This window comes from Neoarius graeffei, chromosome 6, assembly GCF_027579695.1.
Source record: "Neoarius graeffei isolate fNeoGra1 chromosome 6, fNeoGra1.pri, whole genome shotgun sequence".
NCBI lineage: Eukaryota > Metazoa > Chordata > Actinopteri > Siluriformes > Ariidae > Neoarius > Neoarius graeffei.
The window spans coordinates 26682210-26704769 of NC_083574.1; the positions used below are offsets into that span (position 1 = coordinate 26682210).

Consider the following 22560-nt stretch of genomic DNA (forward strand, 5'->3'; position numbering starts at 1 on the left):
CCTGATTGCCATCCCATTGATTGAAAACACCTGACTCTACTTTCACCTTCAAATTAACTGCTAATCCTTGAGGCTAACATTCTTTTGCCACTCACAGATATGTAATATTGGATCATTTTCCTCAATAAATAGTATATTTATTTAGACCAAGTATAATATTTTTGTCTCATTTGTTTAACTGGGTTCTCTTTATCTACTTTTAGGGCTTGTGTGAAAATCTGATGATGTCTTTAGGTCATATTTATGCAAAAATATCGAAAATTCTAAAGGGTTCACAAACTTTCAAGCACCACTGTATTTGTTTGTTTGTTGCATTAGTACAGAACTAGTACCTTTAGCAGTCTCCCATGGCAGGTACTATACCGAACCCAAAATGTTTGTCTTAAACCAACCTGTGGCAGTTCGTAGGAGGGGGAGGAGCACAGAAAGACAGCAGGCCAGAATAAAGTTCCATAATGCTCTTTTATTTGTTCTTTTCAGAGACAAATATATCCAGTCACACAACACACACCAGTTGACTGGTTCCAGAGAGAGCTGCCTTCCTCTGCTCTCTCTCGCTTTATATAGGGCGCGGTCACTGGGAAGACACACAAACACAGGTTAATTGACATCAGGTGTAGTGATTCTGCCACTTACCTTCCCTGACTCCGCCCTCCTGTCACAGACTGATGCTTGGCCACGCCCCTGCTGCCACATACCCCCACCGCCCGACTCAGGCTGGGCGGCCGTCCGGCCTGCAGCCGGCTCCCCCCCACCCCTTGACGGGAGAGAAAGTCCGCCACAACCATCTGCGCCCCCGGCCTGTGGATCACCTTGAAATTAAAGGGTTGGAGTGCCAGATACCAACGGGTGATCCGCGCGTTGGCATCCTTCATGCGGTGGAGCCACTGGAGGGGCGCGTTGTCCGAACAGAGGGTGAAAGGGCGTCCCAGCAGGTAGTAGTGGAGGGCGAGGACCGCCCACTTGATCGCGAGGCACTCCTTCTCTATCGTGCTGTAGCGCCCCTCGCATACCGACAGCTTTCTGCTGATGTACAGCACGGGACGATCCTCCCCCTCCACCTCCTGGGACAACACGGCCCCCAGCCCTCTGTCTGACGCATCCGTCTGTAACATAAAAGGGAGAGAAAAGTCAGGGGAGTGTAATAGTGGCCCCCCGCACAGTGCAGCCTTTACCTCAGACAAAGCCCACTGGCATTGCTCCGTCCACTGGACTGGATCTGGTGCCCCCTTTTTAGTGAGATCAGTCAGCGGGCTGGTGACGTCCGAATAGTTAGGTATAAACCTACGATAGTAGCCAGCCAGCCCCAGGAACTGTCTCACCCCCTTTTTGGTCTTGGGCCTCGGGCAGGCCGCAATTGCTGCTGTCTTGTTAATTTGGGGACGCACCTGCCCGTTGCCCAAGTGGAAGCCCAGATACCGTACTTCCACCCGCCCAATCGCACACTTCTTTGGGTTGGCAGTGAGACCCGCTCGCCTCAGCGACTTAAGGACGGCCCTCAGGTGTTATAAGTGCCGCTGCCAGTCATTACTATAAATAATGATATCATCGAGGTATGTGGCCGCATAGGTGGCGTGGGGGCGGAGGACCCTGTCCATCAGCCGCTGAAACGTAGCGGGCGCCCCAAACAGCCCAAAAGGAAGTGTGACAAACTGGTGTAAGCCGAACGGTGTGGAAAAGGCCGTTTTTTCTCGGGATAATGGAGTCAAGGGGATCTGCCAATAACCCTTTGTCAAATCCAGTGTTGAATAAAAGCGAGCCGTGCCTAGCCGATCGAGCAACTCATCAATACGAGGCATTGGGTACGCGTTGAATTTAGACACCGCGTTGACTTTTCGGTAGTCCACACAGAACCGAACCGACCCATCGGCCTTGGGAACCAAGACCACTGGGCTGCTCCAGTCACTGTGGGACTCCTCGACGATGCCCATCTCGAGCATGGCCTCGAGTTCTTCCCAAACCACTTTTTTCTTGTGTTCGGGCAGCCTGTAAGGGCGGCTACGCACTACCACCCCCGGGGGCATCTCAATGTGGTGCTCTATGAGGTCAGTGCGGCCGGGCAGGGGCGAGAACACGTCCAAAAACTCGGTCTGCAACTGGGCGACCTCCGCGAGTTGGGTCGGGGAGAGGTGGTCTCCACAGCGGACCGGAGAGGTATGCGATGCCAATGTGCCCTTTTGAACCTCCGGCCCCAGCTCCGCCTTCTCCGGAACCACCGACACCAACGCTACGGGGACCTCCTCGTTCCAGAGTTTGAGTAGATTGAGGTGGTAAATCTGTAGCGCCCCACCCCTGTCCATTCGCCTCACCTCATAGTCGACGTCCCTGACTCGCCGTGTGACCTCAAAGGGTCCTTGCCACCTGGCGATCAATTTGGAGCTCGATGTGGGCAACAGTACGAGTACTTTATCTCCTGGTACGAACTCCCTAAGGCACGTACCCCTGTCGTACAGGCGGGTTTGCTGTTCTTGGGCCTGCCGCAAATTCTCCTGGGTTAGGTGTGTGAGCGTGTGGAGTTTTGCGTGCAGGTCAATAACGTATTGAATTTCATTTTTACTGGGTGAAGGTCCCTCCTCCCAATTTTCTCGCAGCACATCTAAAATGCCGCGCGGCTTATGCCCGTATAACAATTCAAACGGGGAGAACCCCGTGGAGGCTTGGGAGACCTCTCGCACTGCAAATAACAAGGGTTCGAGCCATTTATCCCAGTTACGTGCCTCCTCACTTTCGAATTTTTTAATTATATTCTTGAGGGTGCGATTGAACCGTTCAACTAAACCGTCCGTTTGTGGGTGATACACGCTGGTGTGGATCGGCTTAATACCTAATAGCCTATACAGTTCGCTCAGTGTTCGTGACATAAACGAGGTGCCTTGGTCAGTCAGAATCTCTTTCGGGATTCCAACTCGGGAGATGATGCGGAAGAGTGCCTCCGCAATACTGCGTGCTGAGATATTGCGCAGAGGCACCGCTTCCGGGTATCGCGTTGCATAGTCCACCAGAACTAATATAAAGCGGTACCCTCGTGTTGACCGATCTAATGGCCCGACGAGATCCATCCCAATCCTTTCGAACGGGGTCTCGATTAATGGTAGGGGGCGCAAAGGCGCTTTTGGAATGGCCGCTGGATTTACTAACTGGCATTCGCGGCACGCCGTACACCACCTACGGACATCGCCGCGAATCCCCGGCCAATAGAATCGGGTCATTATTCGGGCTAGTGTCTTATCCTGCCCTAAGTGTCCAGCCATGGGATTAAAGTGAGCCGCCTGGAATACCAATTCCCGGCGGCTTTTTGGAATCAAAAGCTGGGTGATTTGCTCTTTCGTCTGAGTGTCCTGCATCACTCGGTATAATCTATCTTTCATAATAGAAAAATAGGGGAAGGACGGGGTGGCGTTCGGCGGGAGCGTTTGACCATCGATTACTCTCACTTGGTCAAACGCATGCCGCAGAGTCTCGTCTCGCGACTGCTCTAACGGGAAATCCACAAGGGATTCCCCAAGAGAGGGAGGAGGAGCCTGTGGCTCCTCACTCTGACGCGAAGATGACGTGGACGGCTCTGCGACAGCTGCCCCCACCAAAGCGACACCGGGACCTCCCCCTGCTGACCTATGGCAGGACCCACTCTTCACTAGATGACTCATCAACTCCCCGAATCCCGGCCAATCAGTCCCCAAAATTATCGAGTGGGTGAGGCGAGGATTAACCGCCGCCTTTACTATAAATTTTTCCCCTCGGAACAAAATGTGGACCGACACCAACGGGTAACTGTGAACATCCCCGTGCACACACAACACCTTCACTCCCTGTGCTCCCCTCAATGCCTCATCTTGCACCAGGCTTTGGTGGATTGAGGTCTGATTACAACCGGAATCCACCAATGCCTGATATGTATCCCCTTGGATACTCACCGGTATGCAATACGCTCCGGCCCGATCGAGGGCAGCTCCTGGCGCGTCGGGGATCCGAACCACTGCGCCCACTTCCATTGCCGAACACTGCTGTTGGAGGTGGCCCGGCTCCCCGCAGCGCCAGCAAACCGGCCCGGGCTTCCTCTCCGCACCGGCGCCCCGGGGCTCACTCACCTGAGGGGGGGAAGAGACAGACACAGAAGGGAAAAACGGGAGGACACTGCGGGTGCGACGGGCCGGCTGGGGTGGGGCCAGCCCCCGCCTCCGCGGTGGGGGAACGGGGTGAGGATGAGACACAGGAGGAGAGAGGGGGAGAGAGAGAGAGAGGAGAGAAGAGGATGTTCGCTGTCCTGCCGTCGGAACAGCCGCCAAATGGTCCTCCGCCAACTCGATGGCCTGATCCAGCGATGCCGGGCGGTGGCACTGGACCCACTCTGCGGTTCCCTCTGGCAGGCTGCCGATGAACTGCTCCAGCACCACCTGATCGAGGATTCCCTCGGCGTCGCAGTTGTTGGCCCTCAACCACCGCCAGCAGGCGTCCCGGAGCTGCTGGCCAAACGCGAACGGCCGGCCGACTTCCTCCAGCCGCAGAGCGCGGAAGCGCTGTCGTTGTTGTTCGGGGGTGCGCCCCACCCGCTGGAGGACGGCCCGGCGAAGGTCTGCGTAGGCCAGCCGGCGGTCAGCGGGGAGCTGTAGCGCGGCCAGCTGCGCCTCTCCTGTTCGTAGGGGGAGAAGGCGCGCCGCGCGCTGCTCCATCGGCCACCCTGAGGTCTCCGCGACTTGCTCGAAGAGCGTGATGGGGTCGTCCTGTGGGCCCATCTTGGTTAGGATGAGGGGGGACGGGCCCGTGGTGGGAGCGCTGGTGGACCCCGCCGACGCGAGGAGGTGCCGGAACGCCTGGCGATCTTCCTGCTGCGCCAGCACCAGGGCCTCGAACCGGCGCTCTTGCTCCTTCCGGAGGGTGATTAGTGCCTGGTGCTGGCTCTGCTGGGCCGTGGCGAGGGCGTGGACCAGGTCCGCGAAGGTGGAGGACTCCATGGGGCTGTTCTTTTCCTGTGCTCCTTCCCGGGTTTCGGCACCACTGTGGCAGTTCGTAGGAGGAGGAGGAGCACAGAAAGACGGCAGGCCAGAATAAAGTTCCATAATGCTCTTTTATTTGTTCTTTTCAGAGACAAATATATCCAGTCACACAACACACACCAGTTGACTCGTTCCAGAGAGAGCTGCCTTCCTCTGCTCTCTCTCTCTTTATATAGGGCGTGGTCACTGGGAAGACACACAAACACAGGTTAATTGACATCAGGTGTAGTGATTCTGCCACTTACCTTCCCTGACTCCGCCCTCCTGTCACAGACTGATGCTTGGCCACGCCCCCGCTGCCACACAACCCTATTCCAAACCCACTTGTGACAGTGAATTGTTGAAATCTCAGCAACATTGCTGCATCTAATAAACTTGTACCACAACTACCATAAGAGTGACACTGCTGTTCTGACAATGGTCCACGACCAAAATTATATAGTTATCAATTCAGGTTAAGGTTCCCTTAACTATCATTATTTACTGCATTAATTAACATTAACGTTTAAACTTGACACTTTAGCATAATCAATTTAGCATAAATCAACAAAGTTAACATGTTCATTAATTGACACATATTTCAAGGTTAACTAAATGTTAACTAAACACACCTCCATTGACTGTTTATTCAGTCCATGACTAAACAGTCAAAATTAGCAAAAATTAACAATCTGTCTGACTGTGGATTGGTGGAGTCCAAACTCTTTCAAGAAGGTTTTGTAATCTTTTCCAGCCTGATGAGCATCAACAACGCTTTTTCTGAGGTCCTCAGAAATCTCCTTTGTTTGTGCCATGATACACTTCCACAAACATGTGTTGTGAAGATCAGACTTTGATAGATCTCTGTTCTTTAAATAAAACAGGGTGCCCACTCACACCTGATTGCCATCCCATTGATTGAAAACACCTGACTAATTTCACCTTCAAATTAACTGCTAATCCTTGAGGTTAACATTCTTTTGCCACTCACGGATATGTCATATTGGATCATTTTCCTCAATACATAGTATATTTATTTAGACCAAGTATAATATTTTTGTCTCATTTGTTTAACTGGGTTCTCTTTATCTACTTAACAGATTTTGAAACATACTGAAGTCTGGTCTCCAGGTATGCAGTGTCTTGCAAAAGTATTCATCCCCCTTGATGTTTCTCTTGTTTTGTCAGATTACAAGCTGGAATTAAAATGGATTTTTGGGAGGTTATCACCATCTGATTTGCACAACATGCCTACCACTTTAAAGGTGCAAATGTTTTTTTTTTTTTAATTGTGACACAAACAGTAATTAAGATGAAAAAAACAGAAATCTGGAGTGTGTATAGGTATTCACCCCCAAAGTCAATACTATTTAGAGCCACATTTTGCTTCAGTTACAGCTGCAAGTCTCTTGTGGTATGTCTCCATTAGCTTAGCACATCTAGCCACTGGTATTTTTGCCCATTCCTCAAGGCAAAACCGCTCCAGCTCCTTCAAGTTAGATGAGTTGCGTTGGTGTACAGCAATCTTCAAGTTATGCTACAGATTCTCAATTGGATTGAGGTCTGGGCTTTGATTAGGCCATTCCAAGACATTTAAATGTTTCCCTTTAAACCACTCCAGTGTAGCTTGAGCAGTATATTTAGGGTTATTGTCCTGCTGGAATGTGAACCTTCGTCCCAGTCTCAAACCTCTGGCTGACTCAAACAGGTTTTCCTTCAGAATTGCCGTGTATTTAGTGCCCTCCATCTTTCTTTCAATTCTGACCAGCTTTCCTGTCCCTGCAGGTGAAAAACATCCCCACAACATGATGCTGCTATCACCATGCTTCACTGTAGGAATGGTGTTCTCAAGGTGTTGGGTTTGTGCCACATGTGGCATTTCCTGTGATGGCCAAAAAGTTCCATTTTAGTCTCATTTGACCAGAGAATCTTCTTCCATGTGTTTGGGGAGTCTGCCACATGCTGTTGGGCAAACTCCAAACATGCTTTCTTATTTTTTTTCTTTAAGCAATGGCTTTTTTCTGGCCACCACTCTGTGGATACGGCTTAAAGTGGTCCTATGCACAGATACTCCCATCTCTGCTGTGGATCTTTGCAGCTCCTTCAGTGTTATCTTTGGTGTCTTTGTTGCATCTCTGATTAATGCCCTCCTTGCTTGGTCTGTGAGTTTTGGTGGGCAGCCTTCTCTTGTCAGGTTTGTAGTGGTGACATATTCTTTCCATTTTGCTATAATGGATTTAATGGTGCTCCCTGGGATAGTCAAAGTTTGGGATATTTTTTTATCACCTAGCCCTGATCCATACTTCTCCACAACTTTGTCTCTGACATGTCTGAAGTGCTCCTTGGTTTTCATGTTACTTGCTTAGTAGTGCTGCAGAGTCAGGGTCCTTCCAGAACAGGTTGATTTATCCAGACATTGTGTGACAGATCATGTGACATTTTGATTGCATACAGGTGGATCTTAATCAACTAATTATGTGACTTATGAAGTTAATTGGTTGGACCAGCTATTATTTAGGGGTTTTATACAAAAGGGGGTGAACACCTATGCACACTCAAGATTTCTGTTTTTTCATCTTAATTATTGTTTGTGTCACAAAAAAAGAAAAAAAAAACATTTGCACTTTTAATGTGGTAGGCATGTTGTGTAAATCAAATAGTGCTAACCCTCCAAAAATCCATTTTGATTCCAGCTTGTAATGCAACAAAACCGGACAAACACCACAGGGGATGAGTACTTTTGCAAGACACTGTACATATCAAAACCAAAGTTCTGAATTTTGCTTCTCACAACTTAGGGATGGGTTTGTGCAGCTGTTGATTTTGTTTGTTATTTAAAAAGACAGCACTTGATACATGTTACTTATGGTGTATTATAGGGGTTGTAGGGATAAAATGTAAGTTGCTATTTTCTCCTGTAACAAATAACAAAAAAGGGATAGATGAAGGAAAATACCTGTTTTAACTTTTATTAAAATATCTGACTCCAATAAATATCTGACTCCAGTAAGTTTAATTAATTGTCTGACTCCAAAAATATGTCTTCTATTTAGTACTAGAAGTGTATTAACTCAGTGTTCCCATAGCATTTAATTTAGAACAGACTTTCTTGCAGAAGAACTACTGAATAGATCAAGAGGAAAATAACAAGTTGGTTTATTCTACAAAATACAAATACACAACATACAATAAAATAATAATATTTAATAAGTTCAATTTAGGCGGCACGGTGGTGTAGTGGTTAGCGCTGTCGCCTCACAGCAAGAAGGTCCTGGGTTCGAGCCCCGGGGCCGGCGAGGGCCTTTCTGTGTGGAGTTTGCATGTTCTCCCCGTGTTCGCGTGGGTTTCCTCCGGGTGCTCCGGTTTCCCCCACAGTCCAAAGACATGCAGGTTAGGTTGACTGGTGACTCTAAATTGACCGTAGGTGTGAATGTGAGTGTGAATGGTTGTCTGTGTCTATGTGTCAGCCCTGTGATGACCTGGCGACTTGTCCAGGGTCTACCCCGCCTTTCGCCCGTAGTCAGCTGGGATAGGCTCCAGCTTGCCTGCGACCCTGTAGAAGGATAAAGCGGCTAGAGATAATGAGATGAGATGAGATGAAGTTCAATTTATATAGCGCCTTTCTCAAAACCCAAGGTCGCTTTACAATTATAGGGAATAAATAAATAAAAAAAGTCCACAAAATGGAGGCCAGGATGTCATTCCAATGGTGTAGCAGCCACAGTCCCACCAAAAGACGCGCGAAAACAAGTCCCACACTGCCAGCACAGCCACTGCGACGATGCCAGCAACATCACTCGGAACACCACGCCATGGATCCACAAAGCAAGCACAGAAGCACCGCCCTGCAGAGCACTGGTATGTCCCAAACCACCTGCACAGCCGCCGCGATGCCACTGAGCAACATTGCTCAGAACACCACGCCAAGCACTAAAGTACAGAGCACTGGACAACCACGATGTTAAAATGAGCAATGACCTCACTGCAGTCCATAACTAGAAGCACAGGCATCACCCATGGCGAACCAATGCCTGGAGGGAACCGACGCCCAAAACTGGGTCCGGAGCTACACCACAACCGGCAGACAAAAACACTCAAACAAAAACAAACCTCAAACTACACAAACACAAAAAAATAAAAAAGCTCCGGTGAGAAGCGGCGGCCAGAATGCGCTCAACTGGAAGCGGAAAAAAAATTAACATTGCTTACAGAATTGTGTAAGGCATAGGATGGGTGATGGTCAAGGAACGTTTCTCAGCAGCGTGATGGAAAATGCCTCTCAATGCATCATGGTAAAACAAACCTCTCAGAGGCATGATGAAAATACCTCTTCTTACATTGTGTAATGCATACCTTTATATACCTCTGAGACTCTTTAAAATGTATAGTGACCAGGTTACCAAATGGAAGAGATGCAATTCATTTGATTGCTGGGTGGGCTCCGACAGGTATTCCCATCATGAGGTGTCATATGTTAGTATTGCATAGTAAACTTTATTATCCCCATGAGGGGCAATTTGTTGTACAGCCAGCAGAGAATAAAACACAATACAACAAAACATATACAGCATACAATCACAATGAAAACAAGGTGCACAGATATTACAGGGAGACCCATCATGATAGACTGTTGTTTATGAGGCCAGTAGTTACAGTGGCAAACTTTTAAATCTGTTCGTCCTACATTTTGGTACCAAGTACCGATGACCAGAAGGCAGCAGCCTATATTCAGAGAACAGTGGATGACTGGGGTCAGCCAGGATAGCTTCTGCTTTCCTGGTGGCTCTAACTCTGTACAAGACAGAGAGCTCCTCAAAGTTGATCTCGGCAATCTTACCACACATTTTAATAATGCTGTTCAACCTGTTCCTGTCTTTCAATGTGAGGGACCCAAACCAGCAAATAAAAGAAAAGGTTAAAACAGACTCAATAAAACATGTTCATAAAAGAGGTATCCACACTAAAACTTCTCAACTTTCGATAAAAGTACATGCGCTGATGGGCCTTTGCACAAACTGCATCAGTGTTTGCCTCAAAGATCAGGTTACTGTCGATGATAGTTCCCAGGTATTTGTACTGCTTTACAATTTCGACCGCCTGGCCATAAATAAAAATGGGAATTTGATGGAGGCTTCTTCTTAAAATCAATAATCATCTCCTTAGTTTTGAGACATTAATGCTCAAAGATGAGCACTCACACCAATCAATAAAATCACTCACCACTGGACCATGATTGGTGTCTTGATTGCTGAGAAGCAATACAATCACAGAGTCAATTTTAATCACAGAGCAAATTTAATGATGTATCTATCAGAATGCTGACTTTTGCACTTATTTGTATATAAAATAAATAAATAAAAGTGGTGAAAGGACAGCCCTGAGGGGAGCCGGTGGAGGATAAAAGTACGTTGGATAAAACGCCATTAACCTTCACCCTCTGTGGTCGGTCAGTTAAAAAGTCAACTAACCAGCTTACTATACCCTAGTCAAGATTGTGTGTGTTGTTAAGACGATCAGCTAAAATGTGTGGTTGTATACAGTTAAAAGCTGAAGAAAAGTCAATAAAAAGCAAATGAGCTTTTGTACCCCCTCAAGATGGCCCAGTACCAGGTTGAGTAGGGTGTTAACAGCATCATCATCATCCCTCCCTGCTCTGTAGGCAAATTGCAGAGGGTCAAAACTGCTCTGAGTTGTGCCCAAGATCTTCGTCTTTATAATCCGCTCAAGAATCTTCATAACAAGAGAAATGAATTTGTGAAGATTCTCAGTCATCCAGGTCATGGTAAACTGTGGGTGGTAAAAGAGAGCAACTGGACTTGCTTGAAGATTCTTGAAAACATTTCACCTCTCATCCGAAAGGCTTCTTCAGTTCTGTCTGACTGGTAGGGAGCATCAGGTATTTATCCTCTCATGGATGAAAAGCTTATCTAAGGTGTCATTGAGTCATCCTGTTGGTGTGGGTCACTGGGGGCTGGTTGTGAACGGCCTCGAGAGTCGTTAGGATGATCAATGGATTGCCCGTTAGGGTGATCAATGGAATGCTGATTCTCTCTGTCCTCCTGTGAGTCACTGAAAACAGCTGGGTATGGAGCACTTGCATGTGACGTCACAGCCGATCCAGATTGTGACAGACGCCATCGTGTCGGTCAAACGCCATATTCCGCCTTCTACTTCTACTTCTGGTTCTACTTCTGCTTTTACTTCTACCTTTTCTTCTGGAAAACCCTACTATATACAATTCTACTACAACGGCTGCGGCTACAAGCTCTCCCTACCTGTGCACGTTTTTTATGTTTTTTGTGTGTATTTTTGCGTGTTGTTCGTCTGTACCAGACTTCAATATCCACTACAACCGTATGGACTTACTGGACACTGGTTTCCAGCAGAAAATGACGGTTTGTAGCGATTTCCATCGCATGCACAACATTCCGGACGAGAAAAAAAAAAAAAGCATTCCGGGCGAGACCAGCGGGGTCTCCGTGGATTGTTATCGGAAGCAAAGCGAAGGAGGCGGCGCCGGGAGCAGAAGCGAGGCTACAGGCAGAGCCGGCCTGTTGACTAAGCTCAGAAAACAGCCACTCAAACCTCCACTGCCAAGCCTCTACCTCTCCAACGCCAGATCCATGTAAACAAGACGGACGATTTGGAATTACCTTATTCTATTCTATAATCGGCTGGTCAGTGCTATACTCAATACTTAAGTGACTTACCCATCCAGTGAGGATTGTTATTTTCTTGTTTACAAGATGCCACATCTGAGTCGCTGACAAATCTTGAATTTCTGTAAAGAAAACTGTCCAGAGATTTATAAGCACGCAGTGCTTCACCACTGAACAGCGAGGGAAAGTTGATGAGGTAATCATACACGTCCGGGTATTCTGCTGGCAGTTCAAAATCCGGTTATGAAAACTCCATCCGGAAAGCCATAAGGGTCACAAATCTGTAGATCGTTTATTTTAGACATATATCTAGTTATCTGTTCATTAGAAAAATGAGCCGTGTAGTCCGTCAGTTGAAATTGATCCATTTTGTACACGAGTGCAGCAGCATTCAGTGGTGTTTTTGACCGACAAGATGGGGGTTGTGTACTTTCCGGTCACGTGACTGCAAGATCTCTATTGGTGTGCATTCAGTTGTCTGGGAAGTGTGCCAAGGACTGAATTGTAGGTGGCTGATAAATTATGTCTTAGACCCCCACCTCTGTTCAGTGATGGCCGTTCCAGGTTGACAAAAATGGCTTCTTTAACTCTTCGTTCATACCAACGATCCTCTCTGGCTAAAATGCGTACATTGCAATCCTGAAATGAGTGTCCTTTGTTGTTAAGATGAAGGTAGACAGCAGAGTCCTGGCCTGAGGAACTGGCTCTCCTGTGTTGAGCCATGTGCCTGTGAAGCGGTTGTTTTGTCTCCCCAATATACGAGTCCGTGCAGTGAATGGCATACACTACGTTGTCCTGTTTGTGTCTGGGTATTTTGTCCTTAGGGTGGACCAGTTTCTGCTTCAGAGTGTTACTGGGTCTGAAATGTACCGGAATGTTGTGTTTGTAGAAGATCCTCCTGAGTTTCTCAGATAGACCAGAAATGTAGGGAATGACAATGTTCTTGCGTTTGTTCCTGTTATCCTCCTTGTCCATTCTGTTCCTTTTTCTGCTCTTGAGGAAAGACCAGTTGGGATACCCACAGTTCTGAAGTGCTTTCTTGATGTGATTCTGCTCCTTGTCTTTTCCCTCTATCGTTGTAGGGATGTTCTGAGCCCTGTGTTGCAAGGTCCTAATGACCCCCAATTTGTGTTCCAGTGGGTGGTGAGAGTCAAAGAGTAGGTACTGGTCTGTGTGTGTGTGGGTTTCCGGTAGACCTCGATGCTCAGGCTTCTGTCTTGTCTAATGTGTACATCACAATCCAAGAAGGCTAGATTATTCCCACTGATGTCCTCCCGAGTGAGGTTGATGTTAATATCCACTGCACTGATGTGCTTAGAGAAGGCTTCCACCTCATGGGTTTTGATTTTAACCCAGGTGTCATCCACATATCTGAACCAGTGGCTGGGAGCAACTCCTGAAAAAGTGGTCAAAGCTTTACGTTCCACTTCCTCCATGTAAAGATTGGCCACAATAGGGGATACCGGTGAGCCCATGGCGCATCCATGCTTCTGTCTGTAGAAACTTTCATTAAACTGGAAATAAGTGGTAGTCAGGCAGAGGTCAAGCAGGGTGCAAATCTGGTCCGTGGTGAGGTTCGTTCTATCCAATAAGGTGCTGTCTCGAAGGAGTCGTTTTCTAACAGATTCAACTGCTTCTGTGGTGGGAATGCATGTGAACAGAGAAGTGACGTCGTAGGAAGCCATGGTTTCATCTGAGTCTAGTTTGAGGTCTGCAACTTTAGTAGCAAAATCTTGGGAGTTTTTGACGTGATGTGGCGTATTCCCAACAAGAGGAGCCAGGGTGGTGGCTAGGTGTTTGGCAGTGTTGTAAGTAACAGAGTTTATACTGCTGATGATAGGTCTGAGTGGAGCTCCTTCCTTGTGAATCTTGGGGAGTCCATATATGAGAGGAACAGCTTCCCCAGGGTACAATCTGTCGTACAGAGATCGGTTGATGGCTTGGTCCTTTTCTAGTTGTTGCAGGCAGCTAACAACTTTCTTTTTGTAACAACTTGCGGGGTCCCGCCTCAATGAGAAATGAGCACAACAGGCCAAAAGTCGTTTTGGGATTTCAGTGTTTTAATCTTGGGCACCGGTACAATCATGGAGTCTTTCCAAAGACAAGGGACCTTGCAGAGCTGGAGAGATTTTCTGAAGATAAAAGTGAAGATGCCAACCAACTGCTCTGCACAGTTCTTCAGAAGTCTGCCCCCACTGTTGTCTGGTCCAGGACTTTTCCTCTCCTTCACACCTTTAAAAAATTTACAAACAATATCACAATTGATAACTACCGGTATGTCCATCTGTGCCGGGGGAGCATCTCTGTATACCGACAGCTCCTTACTAAAATCACAAGAGTTAAAACGATTGTAAAAACTGTTTAGATCATCAGCAAGCTCAGAATCTGACATACCAGCAAGGGGAATAGGGCTCTTACTAGACTGCATGCCCATAATGGATTTAACACCCTCCCATGCAGGCCGAGAGTTACCAGAAATTAACAGGGTTTATACCTTGTTTTTATATATAATTTTTGCAAGTTTAAGTTCATGCTTAACTTGTTTTTGTAACTCCCTGCTGCGGGTGATGTCCCCCTTATTAAAACTGATGTTCCTCTGATTGATGATGTTTTTAACAGATTTAGACACCCTTGGCTTGTTTTTGGGAAAGATGGAAATTAATTTCCTTGGAATTATCAGGTCCTTGCAGAAATTAATATATGAGGTGACAATCTCAGTCAGTTCATCCAGATCTGAACATGCATCCATAAATAAATCCCAGTCTGTGCAGAAGAAACAGTCCTGGAGGCGCTGAATAGATTCCGCTGACCAGACCGGAACCAAATGCCGCTCGGGTTTTGTTTCCTTCAGGACAGGTTTGTACATCGGACACAAATAAACCACACTATGGTCAGACGTGCCCAGAGGCGCTTTCTGGAAGGATTTATAAGCACCTTTTATGGAGCTGTAAAAAAGAGCCAGACACCTCATATTCCTCATAGGGCAAGTGACATATTGTTGAAAGTTTGTAAGTGACTTCCCAAGTTTACAATGATTAAAATCCCCCATAACAAAACTGGGAGCGTCCGTTGCGATGCTCTGAAGCCTGTGGACTGTATCCACAATGACCCGTGTATCATTAACAGCATTTGCCTTCGGGTGAATATACACCAGAGTTATAAATATTTGTGGAAACTCCCTCGGGAGGTAAAACGGATGCAAAGAAACAGAAAGAAGTTATATATCAGGGGTGCACAATGTGTCCCTGACTACAGAAGTGTTGCACCATTTTTTATTAATATATAAACAGAGTCCACCTCCCAGTGATTTCCCTGTCACTGAAGGGTCTCTGTCAAGACGCAACGGTTCCCCGAAGCCATCTATTGCCAGATCGGATTGCAGATCCTGCTGCTTGAGCCATGTCTCGGTCAGGGCAACGAGACAAGCACTTTTATATCCTGAGAGGAACTTGACATTTGCTTGCAAGTCGTCTATCTTGTTTCGATGAGACTGCATTAGCAAGGATAATCGAGGGAAGGGGGGATCCTCCAGTGGCCGTCTTTTAAGCCGCTGCCAAACTCCTCCACGTCTGCCCCTCTTCCTCCCTCCGTATGTGGGCTTGAAAGCCGGGCTCCTGCTCCCCAGAGAGTAATCATGGTGATGGATGATCTCCGCAGGGAAGGATGTGGTGTCCACAGCATCCGCACCAGCATCTTGGAGTAACAGGAGAAACTCCCATCCATACTGGCATGACTCAGGGAACACACCATGTCCACTCAAAAGATGACTCAAAGGGCCAAAACAAAGTGTCAAGGAGAAGATGAAAGCTATCAGCCTTTGGTAAGTCAATTTTATGAGATCAGATCCATGAAAACATTGTAACATAAGTTAAAACAACAATAGATGACAATAAAAACAAATAAAACACCACCACACACACATGCTCTCTGCTGCTGCATGTTGCCTCAACCAGTGCCAGTTTCTGGAGACTGAGGCCCTGTCCACACGGCAACGGATTCAGGTGACTCCGATACAATTGCTTATCGTTTAGGCCTGGCGTCCACACGGCACCGGTGTTTTGGGTGCCCAAAACGCAATCTTTTTGAGAACGGGTTCCAGAGTGGAAAGATCTGGCAACATTGCCGTTGTGAAGTCGTCTGTATGAGTAGAACGGATTTGTTTACGATGACGTCACAACCACATGACTGTCAGTGCTTCACGCCGGGTAGAAGTGTAACGAACTCGATGCGAGTTGTCAACAAATCCTATAACTTGGTTCATGAAACGCGCTTACAAAATATTTTCACTGTGAATATTTATTGTGTAATGGTGCAAAGTGAGAGAGAGAGAGAGAGAGAGAGAGAGAGACTCTGCCCTTAGGGCAGAGTCAATCCCGCCAGCAAAAATAGGGAAAAAAAAGGAGCGATCTCACCTCTTCAGATGTTGGTTTAAATCCTACAATACATTCCTCAAAAAGGGCGTAGAAGAGCAAATTAATCCATCAACGTGTAGCATTCAATTTATTCCAAACCATTAAAGACGCCGCCTTCCGCGTAGAATCATACGTCATCCTCGCCGTCATATTGGATAGGTCAAAGCGGAGAATAAAGATTCATGTGCTGCGTTTAACTGTACCAACAGGTTTACCGTCCAAACGAGATCACATGGGATTACCTTTCACAGGTGAGAAACAACAAGTTAATCCATCAACGTGTAGCATTCAATTTATTCCGGACCATTAAAGACGCCGCCTTCCGCGTAGAATCATACGTCATCCTCGCCGCCATATTGGATAGGTCAAAGCGGAGAATAAAGATTAGCTGCGTTTAACTGTACCGACAGGTTTGCCGTCCAAACGAGATCACATGGGATTACCTTTCACAGGTGAGACTAGAAAAATACTTTTCATTGTATTTGGTCATTATAATGTAATTTTACGAACAGATTTTCCTGACTTTGTGGCTAATATGAAGTCTCGCGCATAATAGTTTATGCGCATGCGTCCTTACTTCTTCTATTGTTCTGGTGTCTCCGAAGGGACCGTCTTACAGCACCCCTAGAGGTGTGGCATGTGTATTGCATCGTTTTCAGCAAGCGTTGCGTTGCCATATGGACCTGATATTTTACTGATCGTTGCCCATTTGGACGCGATATATTTTTAAATAACATCTCGTTGCCGTTGTCGTGTGGATGTAGCTACACGACATCCACACGACAACGGCAACGAGATGTTATTTAAAAATATATCGCGTCCAAATGGGCAACGATCAGTAAAATATCAGGTCCATATGGCAACGCAACGCTTGCTGAAAACGATGCAATACACATGCCACACCTCTAGGGGCGCTGTAAGACGGTCCCTTCGGAGACACCAGAACAATAGAAGAAGTAAGGACGCATGCGCATAAACTATTATGCGCGAGACTTCATATTAGCCACAAAGTCAGGAAAATCTGTTTGTAAAATTACATTATAATGACCAAATACAATGAAAAGTATTTTTCCAGTCTCACCTGTGAAAGGTAATCCCATGTGATCTCGTTTGGACGGCAAACCTGTCAGTACAGTTAAACGCAGCTAATCTTTATTCTCCGCTTTGACCTATCCAATATGGCGGCGAGGATGACGTATGATTCTACACGGAAGGCGGCGTCTTTAATGGTCCGGAATAAATTGAATGCTACACGTTGATGGATTAACTTGTTGTTTCTCACCTGTGAAAGGTAATCCCATGTGATCTCGTTTGGACGGTAAACCTGTTGGTACAGTTAAACGCAGCTAATCTTTATTCTCCGCTTTGACCTATCCAATATGGCGGCGAGGTTGACGTATGATTCTACGCGGAAGGCGGCGTCTTTAATGGTCCGGAATAAATTGAATGCTACACGTTGATGGATTAACTTGTTGTTTCTCACCTGTGAAAGGTAATCCCATGTGATCTCGTTTGGACGGTAAACCTGTTGGTACAGTTAAATGCAGCACATGAATCTTTATTCTCCGCTTTGACCTATCCAATATGGCGGCGAGGATGATGTATGATTCTACGCGGAAGGCGGCGTCTTTAATGGTCCGGAATAAATTGAATGCTACACGTTGATGGATTAATTTGCTCTTCTACGCCCTTTTTGAGGAATGTATTGTAGGATTTAAACCAACACCTGAAGAGGTGAGATCGCTCCTTTTTTTTCCCTATTTTTGCTGGCGGGATTGACTCTGCCCTAAGGGCAGAGTCTCTCTCTCTCTCTCTCTCTCACTTTGCACCATTACACAATAAATATTCACAGTGAAAATATTTTGTAAGCGCGTTTCATGAACCAAGTTATAGGATTTGTTGACAACTCGCATCGAGTTCGTTACACTTCTACCCGGCGTGAAGCACTGACAGTCATGTGGTTGTGACGTCATCGTAAACAAATCCGTTCTACTCATCCAGACGACTTCACAACGGCAATGTTGCCAGATCTTTCCACTCTGGAACCCGTTCTCAAAAAGATTGCGTTTTGGGCACCCAAAACGCTGGTGCCGTGTGGACGCCAGGCCTAAACGATAAGCAATTGTATCGGAGTCACCTGAATCCGTTGCCGTGTGGACAGGGCCTGAGTTTTGTATAACAATGGGAAGAAGTCTCTGGCATAGACTCGTTGGCCCCAGTATGTAAATTTGGGGGGAAATTCCTCACGCAGTGCAAAATATAAAACTGTATGCCATGAATGTTATTTCCTAAACTTATATGATAATTATGTCACTACATTGTTCACCATGAAACATGGATTAGAATGATACCAAACATGCCCTGAGAAATATTTTAGTTAAGCATAGTTTAGTTAACCTTAAAGAAATTGTTGCAAAAATATCTAAATCTCCTACAGGGTATAAGGCAATGGTGTTATCTATATTTGTATATGTATCTGTTTAGTGCTTTAAAAAAATCATATCTGTTTTTGCATTTGGAGTGTTACCAGAATTGACATGGTGCATTTTATATTTATTTATTTATTTATTTATTTTCATGATAACCCTACTATTATGCCCTAGAAATAATGGAAAACACTGAAAAATATGTCTGCTAGAAAAAAAAAATTGACAAATTATAACAACAAATCGTATATATCTTATAACTTTCTTCCACTCCTGAATCACATGACCTATGGACCTTTCCCAGAAAGCCTGCTATCGTTGTCAGTAAACCCGCTGAGAAAGAACGAACTACAAACATGGACACACTGGACTACAGCTCCTAAAACACACAGCGCCCTCTGCTGGCTCTCATTTCCTTAATCACCTGTTCCTCTATTTAAGCTCCCCTAACAAACACACCATTGCGAAGTATTGTCCTGCTAGTTCAGTTCATACCAAACCTTGTATCTTTTCTGACTGCCTCTTGTATTTTTGACCCTTTGCTATTTCCTCCACTTTTTCGCTCTTTGTCTTCCCTACGTCACGTTCGCCGATTGTCCGACCCTCGCTAGTTTACCGACACTGATTCCAGTCCCGCAGCTTGGCTTTGTTGACATTCAGCAATCTCTTCTCCTCTGCGCATACATCTGTAAGTGCCTGCATTCTAACAGCTGTCTTTCTAATGTGGCTGAGTAAACAAGCTAACTGGTCCAAACCAACATATTTTTCTCAAATCAATAAACTGTTTGTTACACTATGGTTGACAGTATTAGCCATCTAATGTTTTGTCAGTTTAGTTTTTGTGTTTGTTATATTCTAGACAAACAGAAATGTTCACTGGACACACGAACAGACTCTATTAAAAAACTTTCAAAGCTACTGCGAGTCAGTTGCAATCCTTTATGCAGCATTTCATTATAATAGCCGTATGATGATCTGAGAACATTTTCTTTTTAAAAATGATAGAGAATGATTATCAATGAAGAAAACTGTACACAATAATCTCCCAAGGTTTATAATATTTTTAATTAAATTATTTTTTGAGGGTCAACAGTGATATACTGTCCTGTGCATAGCTTTCAGTCTATGAAAGCTGTATGGAATAAAGCTCTTTTTTTTGTGTGCTAATTAGACTGGGAGACCTGGCAACCATCCCCATAATCTTCATATCAACTTTTGTTTTGTTATTCTATTATTCCATGCACTTATTTCTGTACAGCCATTTTAATGCAGCCTGACATACAATGTATGCATATATAGATGAACTAAATAAAACAATCCAAAGTGGGACATTATCATATACACTGCTTGATTTATTTAAAAAAAAAGTTTGTGTGGATTTAAATAAGCAAATACTTAAGAGCCTTTGATTGGATAATTACTGCAGTGATCAGTATGATTCAGCTGGCAACAATTATTTTAATGCTAGTAAAAGAATTTTAGAGTAACCCTAACTGATGTAGTGAGTAGCTTCTCATTTCTAAAACAACCATGTTGAAAGATATATCCTGTGGTCATGGAAAAGATGTTACTGTGTGTCAGAAGGGTCAAATTATTGCCTGCATCAAGCAAAGAAAACAACTAAAGAGATTGGGTTAAGAATTGTCCAACACATTATTAAGACCTGTAAGGATAGTGGTGAACTGTCAACTTTGCAGAAGAAATGTGCTCAGAAAAAAATCTTGACTGACCGTGATTGGAGATCACTTAAACTTGAAGTCAAATTGTTTATTATCTCTCTCTCTCTCTAGATATATAGATATATCTCAGCAGTAGAACTCACTGCTATGTTTAATAGTGAAGGTAATAGTATTTCCACATGCACAAAGCAATGAGAACTCCCAGGATTAGGACTTATTTCTGTACATAGCTGTGTGGCCATAAGAAAACCACTTGTTAGTGAGACTAAACAGGAGAAAAATCTTCAGTTTGTTTGGGAATATAAAGATTGGACTCTGGAGCAATGGAAAAAGGTAATATGGTCTGATGAGAGCAGATTTACCCTATTTCAGAGTGATTGGTGTGTCAGGGTAAGATGGGAAGCACAGTAAGTGATGCACCCATCGTGCATAGTGGCCACTGTACAAGCCTCTAGAGATAGTGTTATGATCTGGAGTTGCTAAAATTGGTCAAGTCCAGAGTCGTCAACATTATGTGACAAAATTAAGTCAGCTGACTCCCTGAATCTACAAAATGACCAGGATTTCCCATTGATGGATTCCCTGATGGCACAGACATATTCCAGAATGACAATGCCAGGATTCAAGACTTTACAAAGTGGTTCGATGCCCCCTTCGTCTATACAAGACCTCTGCAAAAAATTTATGCAACTTTGGGTGGAAATAAATGTTGTAAATTTGGGCATAACAAATGTGATGTTGTACAAGGTTGTTGAAACAATGCCATGGTGAATACATGCTGTAATCAAAACTGAAGGCAGTCCAACGAAATATTTGTGCGTGCCCAGGCAGTGTAATAGCATACATTATCACTCACGTACCTGTACACAGTTGTTAATTCAGCTAGACACACAGAGAGTAGAGTTTATTAGAGTCAGGTCACTTCCATTTGAGAACATGCAACTGTGTGCAGTAACGCATGGCCAGTCAGTAAAGCAAAATGAGGAACACAGACCTCCACACTGCATTGGCACAATACAGCTGCTGTCCACAGAGGAAATAACACAGCTATAAAACACTGCAGGTCTTTTCCCAGCACTCGTTTCTACATTTTCCCCCTTGCCCTCTCTTCTCTTTTTCTTTTCTCACTTTTTTCCCTTTGCAATTTTTAGAGAAGAGCTCATCCTCCAATAAGAATCCCTCTAAGGCGCCATTTGTGTCTTTGCCTGAGAGAGCCCTTGAAGACAAAATTGTCAATACTCACTATGGAGTGGTCATCCATGACAGAGGTAACCTGTTAAGAGAATAAATCACAAATGATTAGTTTGACCGATTGAAATTAAATGATTCAAATGCTGTGCAACTGATTGTAACTGAATGTGCATGTTCTAAATAGTTATAAGAAATATGTAAGCATGTGTGTGGATTTGTGTGTCTGTGTGAGTAAGACTGAGTTTCTTTGATTGGACATAAATTTATGCTTTACGCAGTATATCCTAAGTCTTTTTTTTTTTTTTTTACTAACCCTCTCTCTCTTCTTTGATTTTCTCTCGCTTTCTCTATTTGCCTTTATCTGTCTATGGCCCAGAGCCCATTCAGTAAGTACATGCTCCACTCTGGGATGTGGTTTGTTTATTTTGTGTGTGTTTCTGTTTATTTTTTTATTTAGCTGCTCTTTTTTTTCTCTGTGTGTATTTGATCTTTTTCACAAGATGGATGGTCAGCTGTTTCCACATGGCCATTTTGCATGTTCAGTTTAGAAACTAGAATAATCTTGTTTATGGTTTCAGATTTACTTGGTTTGTTTTATCTTGCAGTTCCTGAGGCCCCAGATCGGCCAACCATCTCTATAGCATCAGAGAATTCAGTTTATGTCACATGGATCCCACGGGCCAATGGTGGTTCTCCAATCACAGCTTTCCGTGTTGAGTACAGGAAGGGCCGTAATGCGGATTGGGTCGTAGCTGATGATAACATCTCACCTCTGAAACTGTCTGTGGAAGTGCGCAACTTAGAAGCAGGTAGATTTGCACACAACCTACTTGCATTACGTTAAACACTGGCATGTCTGCATCTAATGCTAACCCAGAAATATTAACCAAGCAAACCTAAAGATATCCTTAACCTCAGTAAGAAAATATTGCTTTAGTTTTAGCAAGATTTCATTAACCAAAATGTGCCCACAGCTTCAGAATATATTCCACAGACACTAACTGCCACATAAAATATTTCATGTAAGGGTGTATTATCACAGAGGATGAAAAAGGATATTGGATCGACTCCAAATTTGAAGTACAGCAATCAATTTGACAAGAAAAAAAATGTTGCTGTAGTTTTCTTCTTTTCAAGCATAGTCTTGACAAGAAGAAACACAAACCACAGCTGCAAGCTTATAGATGTCATACATTTTTCCAGGCTATTCTAACAGTGAA

At 45.0% G+C, this 22560-nt stretch overlaps 1 protein-coding gene across 8 annotated transcripts in view; it reads left to right on the top strand.

Moving 5' to 3' along the window:
* Positions 1–22560, top strand: part of cdon (cell adhesion associated, oncogene regulated) — a 382189-nt gene that overhangs the window by 280369 nt on the left and 79260 nt on the right. For all 8 annotated transcript variants that reach the window (XM_060923511.1, XM_060923509.1, XM_060923515.1 and 5 more), the window contains 2 exons: positions 21301–21417; positions 21946–22149. In XM_060923511.1, coding sequence (XP_060779494.1) covers positions 21301–21417; positions 21946–22149 — 321 coding nt within the window. The remainder of the gene's footprint in view (positions 1–21300; positions 21418–21945; positions 22150–22560) is intronic.